Source organism: Lissotriton vulgaris, chromosome 1_1, assembly GCF_964263255.1.
Source record: "Lissotriton vulgaris chromosome 1_1, aLisVul1.2, whole genome shotgun sequence".
NCBI classification, from domain to species: domain Eukaryota; kingdom Metazoa; phylum Chordata; class Amphibia; order Caudata; family Salamandridae; genus Lissotriton; species Lissotriton vulgaris.
Genome location: NC_141685.1, coordinates 206119721 through 206135345, shown reverse-complemented (window position 1 = coordinate 206135345; position 15625 = coordinate 206119721). Strand labels below are relative to the sequence as shown.

Here is a 15625-nt window from a genome sequence, read left to right as displayed (position 1 = left end):
AAATGTCGAATGGGCTGCCGTAATGATGTAATAGATCATGTACCATGAGACCTATATACTTCATTCTGGTGTCAAAACATAGGGTTTGGGGTTCAAGTAGTCTTATAGAGACAGAAGATAACTCCTCAGAGCAACCCTTCCACCATTTTCCAAAATGCCGGCTCTATAATGATGTGTTTTAGCCATCATATTGGTAATTTATTTTAATATTGTCTTTGTTTCAGACTTTCTGTTGACTCATATTTGTAAACCTGAGCGAAGCAGGTGGTTTCAGAGGATCTTTAGCTCCTGACAGACTGTTGCTAACTACAAAATCTGAGGATTCCTTCAACAAAGAAAAATGTGTCACATGCCAAGCTTATGCGACAGAAAATCTAACATAAACTGCGGCTGGACAGAAGACAGTTCGAGATGCTTCAGAAATATGGCACAACGAAGTTCCTAAAAAATTGAAACTGATGAGTAAAGAGGATCAAATATTTTATCATTGTAACTGCAAGTACTACAAGTCATATACATTGGAAAAAGCCTGGAAAAAATTGGCAAAAAATAGCAGAACCTGTGAATCACAACAAGAATCTGAGTCTTCTGAGAAAGTGACAACAACCAAACCCAATGCCGATCCACTCAGAAGATCGATGGCTCCCCCACGTCCACATCAAACAACTGATCAGAAAGAAGAGGATTTTCAATGTTTTGTCTGTGGTAGAACAAGGGCCAAAGGGATCGACGAAAGAACAAATTACAGAGTATGTGAGTCTCAAAGGCAAACATTTTTAACTGCAGCTAGTTTCTTCCAAGATGAGGTTTTCAGCCGAGTAGTTGATCTAAACAGCGAGATGAATGTATTTGCAGCGGATCTGTCTGCCTAACTGAACTGCATGTGTGAATACATTTGAAAATATAAATGTACAATGCGTTCCCAGGAGCAAGGTAACCGCCAAGTTTCAGTTAAATTTGCACTTGTTGAAAAAGAAAATTAAGTTTTAAAGCCACTCTTGGGTATTGGATACGGGTTCACATTCAGTGAGATCAGAGAAATAATGGCCAACACTGATGAAACTGTATTTATCCATAATAATGAAATGAAGATTTTTCTAGTGAGAATGCACAATGACAGAATTTGTTTTTGTCAGTCTAACAAAAAGAATGAGCCATGTATTATGTTCTTAGCTGATTGGACTCCTGAAGTTCTTGCTGACAAAATTAAAACACAGGATGCAGTAAAATTAGCAGGAATCATTTTAAGAAATGTGCTGAAAGATTTAGATTTTGGACTTAATGACAAATTTTGAGATGCCCCGGAGTTCCACAAATCATGGGCGGCAACAAGAGTGCCTGATACTGTCTCAACATTTTGTACATCATTGTTAAATATCAGCTAAGCAAAACTGTTACTAACTTATGTTCTTGAGTTTGGAAAAGAAGCCGACAATATTGATGATGGCTTTGCAGATATAAGGGAAGAAGTGGAAGACAATGCCTTGAACAGACAGGCTTATGCAGTGCAAATGTACTGTCTTTTCCAAATCATGTTTTATGAATTACATCAAGGTAAAAAGAAAACTCCGCTAGACTTGATGAGTGACCACGCAATCTATGACAAGTGCAAATGTTTAAGAGCTAATCACTTAAACAAATAGGATTGGCGTATCAACAAATTATAATAACTTAGTACGGAGCTGGAACTTGTTAGCAGCTCAGGATGAAACATCTTGTAGATCCGACAGCACGCCACTTCCAAGTCACATTTACCAGGACAGGATATACCATTGCTTCTCTTGATAATTTTGATTTTGAAAATAGCTCTACTTTGTCTGGATTATCCAGCCGACATGATACTGCCATGGCACTTTTTCAAGAGTGAACCAATGAAGTAGCTGCTGGAAAATAAGCTATGTCTAGCTGTAGGCATAAACAAACAAAGAAGCAAAGTTATAACCCAACTGCCTTGCCAACTTGATCAAAACCACTACAAGCCATCAGAACGTACCAATCTAAGAGGAAGTTTTAAAGGGGCTGAGGATATGGATATTCTTTTACCCGATGCGGCGGTCCGCAAAGCGCATTTTAATTAATTTATCATATTGCTTATTTAGTGCAGACTGAAGGATGAAGAAAAGTCAGTTACTCCATGAGCTAGAATTCATGCTCTCATCTCCCAGAATACTGTCCACTGAAGAAGGTTGGGTTTTTACCAGTAATACCAACTCCAGTCATAAACTATGCAACAGTATACACGGCTCTAAAAGATTTCCAATTTGTACATGCTCCACGTGAAGACCAGCCTGTCCTGCCAATTTTCTGTGATGAAGGTGTTTTCCGTATTGTAGCTGACATTTTTATAAGCAATCCAGTAGAATTTGATTATCATTAGCCAATGATGGGCGTTTTCCATATGACAAAAGGTGTGTTGCGGTGCGCAGGAAGGAAGTTATCTCAGTGGATGTGGCATAGACGATCCACTTATTAAGGCTGACATCTTTGGAAGCAAAACTGTCAAGTCAGTATTTAGCAGAACTCACTATGTTCGTTAGTTACGAGGTATGCCCATCATATCTGAGGCTACAGAAACATTGCTTTGGAATGCTTTCTGGAGCAAGAATGACAAATTAGGTTTTGCATATCTTACATCAGAAGTGAACAAGGCACAGGGTGCCCTTCATTCAAACAAAATAATGCAAAGCCAGGCAATTCTCAATACACTCAGTTAAAAAATCTGTAAACCAAGTTAGTAGAATTTGTCAAAGAATGTAAAGAAAATCAGAACTGTACAAGTACTGGAGAAATGTTTTACATGTGATAGCTCTAGTTAAAAACTTGGTACATGCTGGTCGGGAAGGTAATTGGGAGCTGCATGTGAAGATTGTTTCACTGATTACTGTGTTTCGCGATTTCAACTGCGTAAACTACTTGAGATATGGGTCCTGGTATTTGTAAGAGTGAAAAAGCAAGAGGTGGAAAAAAACATACCTCTACAGAAAATGTATCTACAGACATTTTGTGGTGAAAGACGGAGAGGAAAGGTACAATGCTGTGGCTTTAGATATGAAAATGGAACAGACGATCCAGAGATCACAGAAAAGTTCCAAAGAAATTGTTGGTCAGACACTTAAAAGTGAATATGTTGCTCAATGGCAGCTAGTGTACCATGAAGGTCTTTCTATTTGCAATGTTTTCAGAGAGATGACAAACTCAAAATCAATGGACTATCGTGAAACTGTTGCTCTAGCAAAAGAAAGGGGTGGATTTATCAAGGACATTCTGTCGCATGATCTTCTTCTAGGAAACATACCATTTGAGGTAGATGCTGCAACCAAACCAGTGAAGAACAAACTCATACAAGAGCCGTCCATGCAAAACTTCGGAGAAGTCGCTTACACTGTTATACAAATATCAAAATCAGTGTACACTTTGTAAGAAATGCATATTTTTGTTGACAGTTATCTTGAATTATCTGTCAAAGGATGTGAGAGAAGACACCTATACCTGTGCAACTTGATAAATTTTGGACATCAACAATAAATAAGATGAGCATGGAGATGTTAACTCACGAAAGCATTGCTGATGCTTCAGCAAATACTACATTTCTAATTATTGCAAGTAGAATGATTGTCAATGAGGAGTTGGTGCCTGCAGAGATATATTCGAAAGGTACTGGCCTTATTGTTCAAGAACTTAACAGCAAATTAGAGGAAGCTGACTTTGTGTTGTGCCATATGTTGAGTGGGCAGTTCAAAATTGTTCCAATCGAGTCATTGTACTGTCAAATGACACAGATGTTATTATTATGCTACTTAGATTTGTTGCAATGTTCATAAGTCAAACATTGTCAGAATTATGGATACAATATGGAGCAGGTGAGAAAAAACACTTAATCCCGCTTCATACTCTGTACAAGAAACTTGACCCAGACATTCCCAGTGTTCTTATCAAGGCACATATTCTTCTCGGTGATGACACTATGAGCAATATTGGAACAAATACCTGCTACGCCTTTATAGTCACATTCTTCTTTTGTCTCAGCAAATCCTTTTAGACACTTCACAGGTTCAGCAGTTAAAACTCCAAGCTTTGTTCCAATATTGCTCATAGTGTCATCACCAGGAAGAATATGTGCGTGTGTGGAAAATGAGCTCTTATTGTCACTCATTTGACGATCTTTGGTACAGGAAGTTCAAGAGATCAGTCCCACAAAGCGAGCTTGGACTTCCACTGATGCCATGTACTGTGGATGGAGCGTTCTACTTGATCAGAAGATATGTAAATGTTTTGGATCATGCATATGTAGAGAAAAATCCATGTGAATTTGGTTGGGAGCATATTGATGGGGTGCTAAAACCTACAACATGCCTCTACCCATAGAACGTACACGTACATGTAGTTGCAAAGCCTATGCTATAAAAAGATGTTCCTGTTTGTTGGACTTGGCCTTTTTCCCCGACATTTTTCGCTTTTGACCCCCTTGTCTAGGATGTCTCCCCCATGGGATTAAATCTGTATAGGCCATGAGTGGTGTGAGACACCTTGTTAAAAATGTAATGTCATGTAATAGTGTGAGCACTTGTGAATTTCCCCATTTTAGAACTGCACCTGACTGAAATGTATTGTATTTAAAATGGATGCCATGGCCATGGGTTTTGCCACTGGACTGCCATAGGTCAGCGGTCTAGATAATATTACCCAGCTACCCCTAGCTTTTGGAGGGAAAGCCTGGCACCCAGGGTGCTCACCCCCTCCCCTTGAGCCAGTTTAGGCCAGCTTTGCCAACATTCTAGAAGGTTCTGGCACTGCCTGGGAGGAGGGTATAAGTAAGGGGGAAGTGCCACCAGAGAGTCAGTCAGCGCTGGGACATGAAAGAGAGGGGACCTGCTGCGTGGAGCTACCGCCACATGGGCCTGTGAGCTGGGCCCTGCACCCCTAAAACCCCCCTACTCTGCTGTCGCCTGGGCCCCTGACAAGGGAGGGCCCCTACCCAGGTCCCTGACACTGTGGGGACTGGGAATTACGCCAGCGCTGCGATAAAGGAGCACCCAGGAGGTGAGAAAGGGGCCCCTGAAGATCTGTACTGGGACTGTCCGCCCCCCTTGGGAAGTTGTGGCCCCTGTGGAAGCGCTCGACTGGGAGGAGCTGCCCGGGGAGGATTGTGCCCCTGAGGAACTGTGTCTCTTAATCTTCCCCTGGACTGCCTACCAAGCGCTGTGGGGAGAGACGCGCTGGTGCGGCCCCCGGAGTGCTGTTGGCCCTGGAAGTTGTGTGGGCCGAGGGAGGAGCGGAGCGCTGTGAATAGCGCCGTTTGCTGAGGAGACTGTGGCAGCCTGTGAATAGCGCCGTTGTGGAGGCGCGCTCTGGCCGATATAAATAATTAATTAAAAAGGGAGCCTGCCCCTTATTGCCGCCGGAAATCACCGCCGCGGCCCGGCGCTGTCGTGGGGACCCCCCCACTGCTATGGTCATCGTTGCGGCGGACCCGGTGCCAGGAGAGGGAAGCCGAAGTGAGGATAGGGCCGCGTCAGGCCCTGAGGCCGCCGACACTCGCGTCGCGTGACGGGGGCGCCCGGCCGCGTCATCGGCCCGCCCCCGCCAACGCCGCGCAGGGATTGGGCACTGGCCGGCAGCCAGAGAAGAAGAGCGACCGAAGCCCTGGGTCCCCGTGAGGGAGGGGGGACCCAGGTGAAGCGCCGTTGCGGGGCCCCCATGCCAAGGAGGGAGCCCCGAGAGAAGCGACCGGAGCGGGAGGCCACCACTCCGGTCTGTGCCCCCGAGTGAGGGGCCGGTGTGGTAGGCGGGGCCCGGGCACACTGTCGGTGCCAGCCGGACCTCCCGACCTGAGGCGGCCGGAGTAGAGAGACTGCGGTGCTCCCGTGAAGTCGAGGGAGCCCCGATTGAGCCACCCAGGCTCCCGTGAGAGGGAGGGGCCCAGGTGACTCCCCCGGAGGGGAGGAGAGCTCCGTTTGCGAGTGCTGCGCGGCGGGGGCCTCGAGGCACATTGCCGGTGCCTGCCCCCTCCGCCTTGAAGCCCCAGGTTCCCATGAGATAAGAGGGGTCTGAGTGAAACCGGAAGCAGCGAGGAGGTGCTGCAGGTCCCGCGGGGCTCCCGGTTGGTTAGGGAAGCCCCGCGAGTGAGAGCGCTGTGCGGCAGGGGCCTCGAGACACATTGCCGGTGCCTGCCCCTACCGCCAAGGAGGCCCTGGACAGCCCTATGAGTGTGGGCAACAGAATACGGGGTGGGAGGTGGAGAGGGCAACGGGACACAGGGTCGGTGTCCGCCCCCCCTACCCCTGTTGACTAAGTGGGGCCCAAGTGCCCAGAAACCAAGTAAAGGCTGCTGGTGACTGCTGCCTCAGAGTCCCAGGATACCAGGAAGGCCTACTGAACTGCCTACAGAAGCCTCTGCTCACCCTAAAAGTCACAGGGGGGAGGTAGAATGTTGACGTGGTCCCCAGGGAAAGGTTTGACATGCATAGCCCAGAGAGAGGCTCATTGAAATGCACCTTTTTGCCGGTTGCCTAATTTTTCCTGAAGTACTTAGGCCTGACATCCCACCTATAGATGTATGCCCCGAGGAGGGTTGGCCCCAGGTTGAGGTTCTTAGGCCTAGAGTGAGGCCCCTATGTGACTGCTACCTGCCTGTCCTCCCTAATTAGGGCTGAGCCTTATGCTAAAGCAGGGTGCCTAGCATACTGCGTTCCCTGCTCGGGATTGGGGACGTCTGGGGCCTAATGAGAGTTGGCTGCTGTGTACACCCTGATGGTTGATACCCCTAGTTTGATGTTAGAGGGAGCCTAGCTGTTTCCTTACAGGTGTTCCTGGTTTATGAGGAGGGCCCCTACCTGATATTAATGCTGGGCGAGGTATGTTCTGCCTAATGTTGGTCTAGAGGTTGGCCTGACGTGTTAGTCCAGGCCCTTGGTTATGCCCCAGGTAATGGGCCAGCCGTGCTGATTTATTACAGGTGCTCCTATTTATGATGTACTGTGATGCCCTGATGTTTTTCCCTTACAGGGGTTGGGTTGGCGTTATTGTGCATGATGTATATCTATGCTAATGTGGTATTTTGCAATTACAGCCTTCCCCTAAGGATGAGAGTCTGAGTTGGCCCCGCCAGATTGGCCCCAGATCTAATGTCATTTTGATCCCATCCTTTTTCCTTTCAGCATGGACTTATAGACTCAGCCCTTACTTCCCATGTAAATATTCCCCCCTTTATACACTTGGCTCTGGCGCCAATTGGCGTCCTGTTGTGACACTAGTGTTTTGCATTTTTGCCTTGCAGGTTGAAAACACTACTAAACTACTTATCTTTTTCCAACTCAAACTGGTGTCCTGCCTCTTTTGTGGTGTGCCTGGTGTGTTGACTGTGGGTACTGCGTGAGGGCTTCACATGTCCTCCGAAGTTTGGCCTGCCCGCTTGGTTCCATGCTACCCCCTTGGAGATTTGGGTAACCCCCATTTCTTACACTGTTGATATGCTCTTCTCAAATATTCAACATTCTGCAAGTGTACCTCAAGCGATTGCAGAAAAAATAAATAAAGTGAATTATGAAAATGTGTCTAAAACAGGAGTGATTATTTGTTTTTAATTCAGATCATAAACATGGTTTGATTTATACATCAAATGATTACAAACCATTATTATGTGTTTCATTTCTATATATGTGTCTTCTTCCTCTATTATAGCTACCATTTTGGAAAATGACAGAAGAGTTGCTCTGAGTTATTTTCTGACTACTTGACCCCCAAAACCTATGTTTTGACACCTATATGAAGTAGAAAGGTCTCACGATCCCTGAAATATTTATCATCACTGCAACATATCCATAATTAAAAAGAAATGTGTCCAGAAAAATTCGTCCCGGATCAGCAATGTCTTCCAAAGCTAAATGTTACAACTAAAACAAGCGTCAAAGGGACGTGAATACTGTCACAAAGCAAAAAATCTCTGTAATATTAGATTTACCAGAGATTAGAGGAGAACAGAAGTTACTGTCATTATTTCATAAGCTCACAAGATGGTGGAGTTTATGAGGGAATTCACAGGGCATCACAGAAGCAGAATTTCGGATGGAGAAGGTTTGAACTACATGTCCCATGAATCATTGTAGAGGTCAGTTGCTCTATAACCTTTTGCAATTAATGACTCACAATACCCAGAACAGCTATAAAAAGAGAAATATGGCCCTTTACAACGAATGCTTTCACAACGCATTCCATTACAAGTTGTTCATTACAACGACCACATTGTTTCTACGTGAGCTATTACATCGCAAGTCGTTTCGACAACTTGCTGTAGGGGCGCACTGGATTTAGCAATAGTATAATTTACTAGTCCAACTCCAGTATGTGCAACAGTAGGGAAGGTGATGGAATAGTAAATTATACTATTCCTTAGGTTAGCGCACCCCCTACAGCAAGTAGTGGAAATGACTTGCGATGTAATGGATCGCCTAGAAACAACGTGGTCGTTGTAACAACCGCGTTGTAAAGGAAGTGCGTTTTGTTAACAGTGTTGTAAACGCTGTTTCCCTAAAAAGAGCTTCTGGTTGAGGACTGAGGCATTTTATTCCGTCTCTGGATCCTAACAGGTATTTCTGTTGTTTTTCCTAAAAATCCCTGTACTTGTGAGGTGGTGAGGTTGCTTGCACCGATTCCTGTTCATGCAGTCTAAAAGTCTGTGCCTTCTTGACTTTAGTGTAAAGATTTATCTACGGTGTACTTTCAAACACATTGCTGATTTTCTGAAAAGCTGTATTTAATTATATTCAGTTCCACAGAGTGTTTTCTTCCCATTTCGAAATTTGTTAGTTTGAATTCAGATAAAGCCATAAATGGTGTGAAGGTCACCGTAAGAAGTCGTAAATCTTGGAGGAATTAATTATTTGCTGGCTTGATTAAACTGTGAGGACACAGAAGGTACTGCTTAATTAAATCAAGAAATGGACACTTTGCTTTTGCTTTCTCCAAACTCTGTATTGACATAACAGATTGGAGCAATAATGGAGAAATAACTTTCTTATGTTTATTCATCTATGATGAAATATTCCTGGATAGTTTACCAGAAGTACTTCATTTTTTTAAGAAGAGCTGTGTTTGGAAAATGTGTTTTCTCGTGAAGATTTCCACTTTTGGTTTCTTTTGTTTTGTTGTTTTACTAAAATTAACAGGGGGTCAAGTGGAGTCCAGGAAGTTTGGTTCTCCCCCAGTGAGGCACAGTTTGTGTGTCTTTTTGGTGGGTATATGTTCCCACATACAGAGGTACTATGTGTTTGAGTGTGAATAGTATAAATAAATGACGTCTAAGTCTTATTTTTTTAGCTTGGTTATTAGACAAGCATAAGGACACACATACTACTTTTGAACAGTCTCTTCCACATCTTGGAATTACAAGAGCGTAAATATTCTTGTGTTTTGTTGCAGGTAAAGCTTAAGGTATAGGGAACGTATTTTTTATGTTAAACAATGTGTGGAGTGATTAATGTATGTTGTGCTCATTCCAAATCTGCTTCCCAGCGGTTCCATCCCTTTCCTTGTCTCACTTGATCACCTCAAACCTCTATGCTATCATGGTAGACAGAATTGAGGCTCTCGAGAGGTGGACCCTATTGTGCATCGAACCGATCCTGAGGGCATTGATCATCATTGTTACACTAAATTACTTCTTTAATGATCCAAAAACACAAATGAAAAATGAAAATCTCTGGACAACAATTTTTTTATGAAACTTATATCAGGCGGCCAAGATAATGTTTCCTCTTGTAATATTTCTGTTCTAATTTAGATACTCAGTTTATGTAAAGCGCCTCTGAAGTTACACAACAGAAACTACTACAGAGTTCGTCACTCTCAGTGATCTCAACAGTATCCGTAACAGCATGTAGTAGCACAGAACCACTCAAGGTGCTTGACTCTCCAAGGCACCTTCTAGGACATTCTAGTGGGTAGAGTTGTATTAATTGAAGATATATTTAAGAGAGTTCTATTTGGCGGTATTCCATACTTAAGGAGTTGTATTTTGCTAAACTCCTGAGTTTATGTTGACAATTTACAAAATTCCCTTAGTTGGAGAAGGTCTTAAAACAATAGTGGGCGAAACAGCTCTCTGAATTTACATTCTGCAGGAGAAGCTACATGATGCAAAAGATTTGATTGTGGAACAAACCTCAGGCAAGACCTTGTTTTGGGAGAAATTTTGAATGGAAAGTTTGTCACTTGCACAAAACTTCTCTGGCTCGATTATAATTTCACACACAACTTGTACCAATCCTAATAGCATGGCCTACGGGAGTAAGACCATAGAACCTGAATGAACAAGTGAATGAATGAATGAATGAAATGTTGATCTAATGCGCATGGAATACCCCCAGGAACATCCCCGCTGCAAGGAGTGTCTGTTCAGAGGATTCATATTGTGTTTGCAGTGCTGTTACCTGAACATAGCAGGAAAGGTACATCTCAGCAGCAGGAAGAGCATGGTGATGAATAGGAGACAGGCAGCAGCCACCATCAGCAGAATCCACCCTGAGGAGAGAGAGAGAGTGTGAGAGAGCAGAACAGACGAGAGGAAGAGGTACACATAGTATACGGTTTTGGGAATTTCGTGCCTTCCGATGCTGAATAAAGTCCCCTGTGGCACTCGTCCGCACCCACCAAAGACCGGAGCAGGCTGGGCCCCGTCTTTCACCTTACCCCAGCTTAAGGTACTGTGCCCATCCCCCTTGTCCCTGTGCTGCCTGTTGCCCTTGTCTGTGTGCTACTGCTCCCCCTATGCTGCCCCTGTGCTGCCTGCTGTCCGTGCGCTGCTGCTCCCCCTGCACTGTCCCTGTGCTGCTTGCTGTCTCTGTCATGTGCTACCGCCCCTGTGCTTTTCCTGCACTGCCTGGTGTCTCTGCACTTACTGCTTTCCCTGTCCCTGCCCTGCCACTGTCCCTGATCTGTCCCCGCGCTTCCTCCTGTCCCTGCGCTGCCTGTGGTTTGTCCCTCCTCTGACAGTCTCCCTGCTCTGCCTACTGTCCCTGTCCATGCGCTGCCTGCGGTTCCTCTACATGCACTGTTGCTCCCCCTTTCCCTGCTTTTCCTGATGTCCCTGACCCACGCTGCCTGTCCCAGTCCCTGAGTTGCCTGCTGTCCCTGTGCTGCTGATCCCCCATGCACTGTCCCTGCACTACCTGCTGTCCCTGCACTGCCATTCCCCCTGTCCCTTGCTGCCTGTTTCTGACCTCCTGCTGCCAGTCCCAGGTCCTTGCCCGGCACCCAGGGCCACTAGGAACACCCACCATGACCACTAATAAAGGCAGCCACATGAGTGCACTGCCAATGCACCGCCGGTTGGACAATGCCCTGTGCCAGGACCGCTGACCCTCACCAACTGACGGTACACTGCCAAAGAACTCCTGTACCCCGGGTGCGGAAACATCATCTGTCTCTCCTACTACCCACGATTCAGCAAAAGGTCCCTACACCTGCCGAGACTGCCACTTCTTCCTGCACCACTCCTGCCCACAAGACAAAGGACACCCTTCAACTGCTCCACTGCATCCTGCTCAACGACCGCTCCCTCAGCAAAACATGCTATGGAAATCTGGGACACAATCACAACCCTCTCCATGGACGTTGCCTTCCTCTCCGAAAAGTGGCTTTATACCTCTTCGAACCCAGACATGACCACCGGCACTCCCGCAGGCTACAAGATGATATACTGAGACCGGACCACCAAACAAAGGCAGAGGCATTGCCATCATCTTCAAGGAAATCATCAGTTGCACCATCACCAACAATGACCCCATGCCTCTCATGGAATACCAAAACTTCCTACTACAAGCTGATGTGAAGACCACGAAAAGAAGCACCCTGACCTATAGACTCCCGGGTCCCATTTCTGCGACACCATCTCCAACCTCATCACCTCCCTAGCAATCGACTCTCACCACTCCGTCCTACTCAGTGGCCTCAGCTTCCACATCAATGACCCCATTGACGCCAACGCCCTTCTGGAGACCCTGAACAACATCGGCCTCACCCAACTGATCATCGAACCCACACACAAAGCCAGACACAAACTTGACGCCATTTTCACCACAGATACAGAATCAAATTCAGCCACACAACAGAACTCACCTGGACTGATCACACCGTCGTACACTTCATGATCACCGATGCCCAGCACACCATCACCAGGCATTAGATCTCCTACCACTGCAGCTGGAGCAAGGTCACCGAAAATCATTTGCCACAGTCCCTCACCAGCTCTCAACCGGAGGTATCAACAGACCTCAATCAGGCTGTCCAGACATTTGCCGACTGGATCATTGACAGCGCTGACAGAGTTGCCCCACTTAAACCTATAAAATCCGAAAAGACCTCCAAGCATGCCAGCTGGTTCATCCCAGAACGCAGGACCACCAAGCGCAACTGCCTCCAACTGGAGAAACAATGGCGCGCCACTAAGAACACAGCCAACCAAGCAGCTCACAAAACAGCCATCACCAAAATCACCAGCACATCAAGCAAGCCCAGAAAGCAGCCATCGCCACCCACTTCAACTCCAAGGCCAACCCCAAAAATAAACTCTTTAAAATAGTCGCAGAATTCTCCAACCAGACAGCCACAGCGAACACCTTCCATCCCTCCCAAGAACTCTGCAGCACCCTCTCAGACTACTTCCTAAGCAAGATCACCAACATCTACAATAAATTCAACCTCCAACTTGCCACACTCAACCCTAACGACCTCAACCAACCAGCAAACATCAGCCAAAGCATTACCACCTGGTCTCCGCTTACTGCCCTGACCACCTCAGCCATCATGTCTTCCATCCACTCCGGGGCACCTTCGACCCCTGCCTGCATCCCCTCTACAACCTTGCAATGAGCCCAATCATGAAACTCACCAGCATCCTCCACACCTCCATCTCCACAGCAATCTTCCCAGACAGATGGAAACACGCAAACAGATCTCTATTAAAAAAAAAACCTCAGCCAATCCCAGCAATCTCAAAAAGTATGGTTCATTCTGCCAACTCCCCAACTCAGTCAAAGTACTTGAAAAAGCCAGCAACCATCAACTTACCAAATCCCTTGAACAAATCCACCTACTGGATGCCTCACAATCAGGATTCCATTCCAACGACAGCGCTGAGGCTGCTCTGATCACTCCACAGACACCATTAGAACACTGTTCGACCAAAAAGAAACTGGTCCCTGATCCTCCTCGACTCCTCCACAGCATTCGATGCCATCTTGTACAACTCCCTCATCAACGGAAATACAACATAAGTGTACAACAAGATGCCCTCGTGATGATTTACTCCTTCCTTACAGGACACACACAGAGCATCTGACTGCCTCCCTTCACTTCTGCCCCAAAGCATCATATGCATCGTACCACAAGGATCATTCCTTAGCCCCACCCTGTTCAGCTTCTACATGGCCCTTCCTTGCAGACGTCGTCAGGTCCCAGGGGCTGAACATAATCTCCTACGCAGGTTGCACTCAACTGATCCTCCCACACACCAAGGACCCCTCCAACGCCAAACCAACTTCTGCAGTGCTATAATCAGTGTAGGCAAATGGATGAGAAACATCTGCCTCCAACTCAACGCCGACAAAACTGAAGTATTGATCTTCGGAAATAACACCTCTGCATGGGACCACAGCTGGTGGCCTTTAGAACTCGGACCTACACCCACACCAACCAACCATGCATGCAATCTCTGCACCATCCTGTGACCATGAAATGACAAGTCAACGCAGTTGCCTCCGCCTGCTTCCACACACTTTGCATACTTCACAGAATCTTCAGATGGATCCCAACCAACAACAGAAAGACCATCACTCAGGCACTCATCACCAGCCGCCCACACTACAGCAACGCGCTCTAAGCCGACATTCCCACCCAGCTCCTCAGAAGACTCCAGACTGTACAGAATGCAGCAGCCAGACTCCTCCTGGATCTCCCCAAACAAACCCACATCGCCCCCCTCCGGAGAGACCTCCACTGGTTCCCCCTCCAGAAGAGATGCCATTTCAAGGTCCTCACACATGCCTACAAAGCCTCCATGACCTAGGACCTTCCTCCATGAACCATCAACTAAACTTTCACCAACTCTGTAGACACTTGTGCTCCTCTTCACTCGCCCATGCACACTCACCCTGCATCCATCACAGCGGTGAACTCCGTCTCCTACATCGCTGCCAAGACCTGGAACGACCTACCCCTCCAGCTCTGCACCGCCTCCCACTGGCAGACCTCAGAAAGAGACTCAAGACCTGACTTTTCGATGGAGACTGAGCACCCAGATATCCCTAGGGGTGACAGAGTTGCGCTTTACATATGCTGTTTAATTTGATTTAATGACCTGGAGGAAGGCATTCTTTATCCTAAGGGTAGCAGCTGCTACCCTGACTGCACGCTCGATTAGAGATACACTGATCGTTTTTGACCTGGAGGATGGCATTATTTATCCTAAGGGTAGCCGCTGCTAATATGACTGCACGCTGCAATTAGAGATACACCAATCATTTGTGGGCTGGAGAATGGCCTTATTTATCCTAAGGGTAGCAGCTGCTACCCTGACTGCACGCTGCGATTAGAGATACACCCATCATTTATGAGCTGAAGGAGACCAATATGTACCTTAAGGGTAGCAGCTGACACTCCTGACTCGAGGCTACGATTAGAGATACACCGATCACTTAGCACCTTGAAAAGGCCATTATTTTTCCTAGAGGTAGAAGCTGCTACCTTGACTGCACGCTGCGATTAGAGATACACTGATCATTTATGACCTCTACAAGGGATTACTTACCCTAGGAGTAACAGATGTTACCTTGACTGCACGCTGCGATTAGAGATACACTGGTCATTTATGACCTCTACAAGGGATTACTTACCCTAGGAGTAGCAGATGTTACTCTGACTGCACGCTGCGATTAGAAATACACTGGTCATTTATGACCTGTACAAGGGATTACTTACCCTAGGAGTAACAGATGTTACTCTGACTACACGCTGCGATTAGAAATACACTGGTCATTTATGACCTGTACGAGGGATTACTTACCCTAGGAGTAGCAGATGCTGCCCTGACTGCACGCTGCGATTAGAGATACAGTGATCATTTATGACCTGTGCGAGGGATTACTTACCCTAGGAGTAGCAGATGCTGCCCTGACTGCACGCTGCGATTAGAAATACACTGGTCATTTATGACCTGTACGAGGGATTACTTACCCTAGGAGTAGCAGATGCTGCCCTGACTGCACGCTGCGATTAGAGATACAGTGATCATTTATGACTGGTATGAGGGAATACTTACCCTAGGAGTAGCTGACTGCAGTCTGACATGCAAGCTCCGGTTTTGATCTCACCAGAGAAGGAGACCAATTATGAAAGCTCCAGCTACCACCACGATGGAACCATTCTCAAATACCCTAGCTCGCATCATACCGGACAAGGGAATTTTTCACGGAAGCTCTGGCTTGCACTATATCAGTCAAGGGAACCATCCAGCAAGCTGTAGCTTGCACCATACTCGACAAAGAAACCATTCATGAAAGCTCCAGTTTACACCATTCCTGACAAAGTAGCCTTTCACCATACCAGTCAAGGGAACGAATGACATTAGCTC

General features: G+C 46.3%; 1 protein-coding gene across 1 annotated transcript in view; it reads right to left on the bottom strand.

Annotated features, from left to right (window-relative positions):
- The window catches only part of MPL (MPL proto-oncogene, thrombopoietin receptor), a 294761-nt gene that overhangs the window by 25487 nt on the left and 253649 nt on the right, over positions 1-15625 (bottom strand). Inside the window, exon 10 of the mRNA XM_086935961.1 lies at positions 10428-10518. Coding sequence (XP_086792087.1) covers positions 10428-10518 — 91 coding nt within the window. The remainder of the gene's footprint in view (positions 1-10427; positions 10519-15625) is intronic.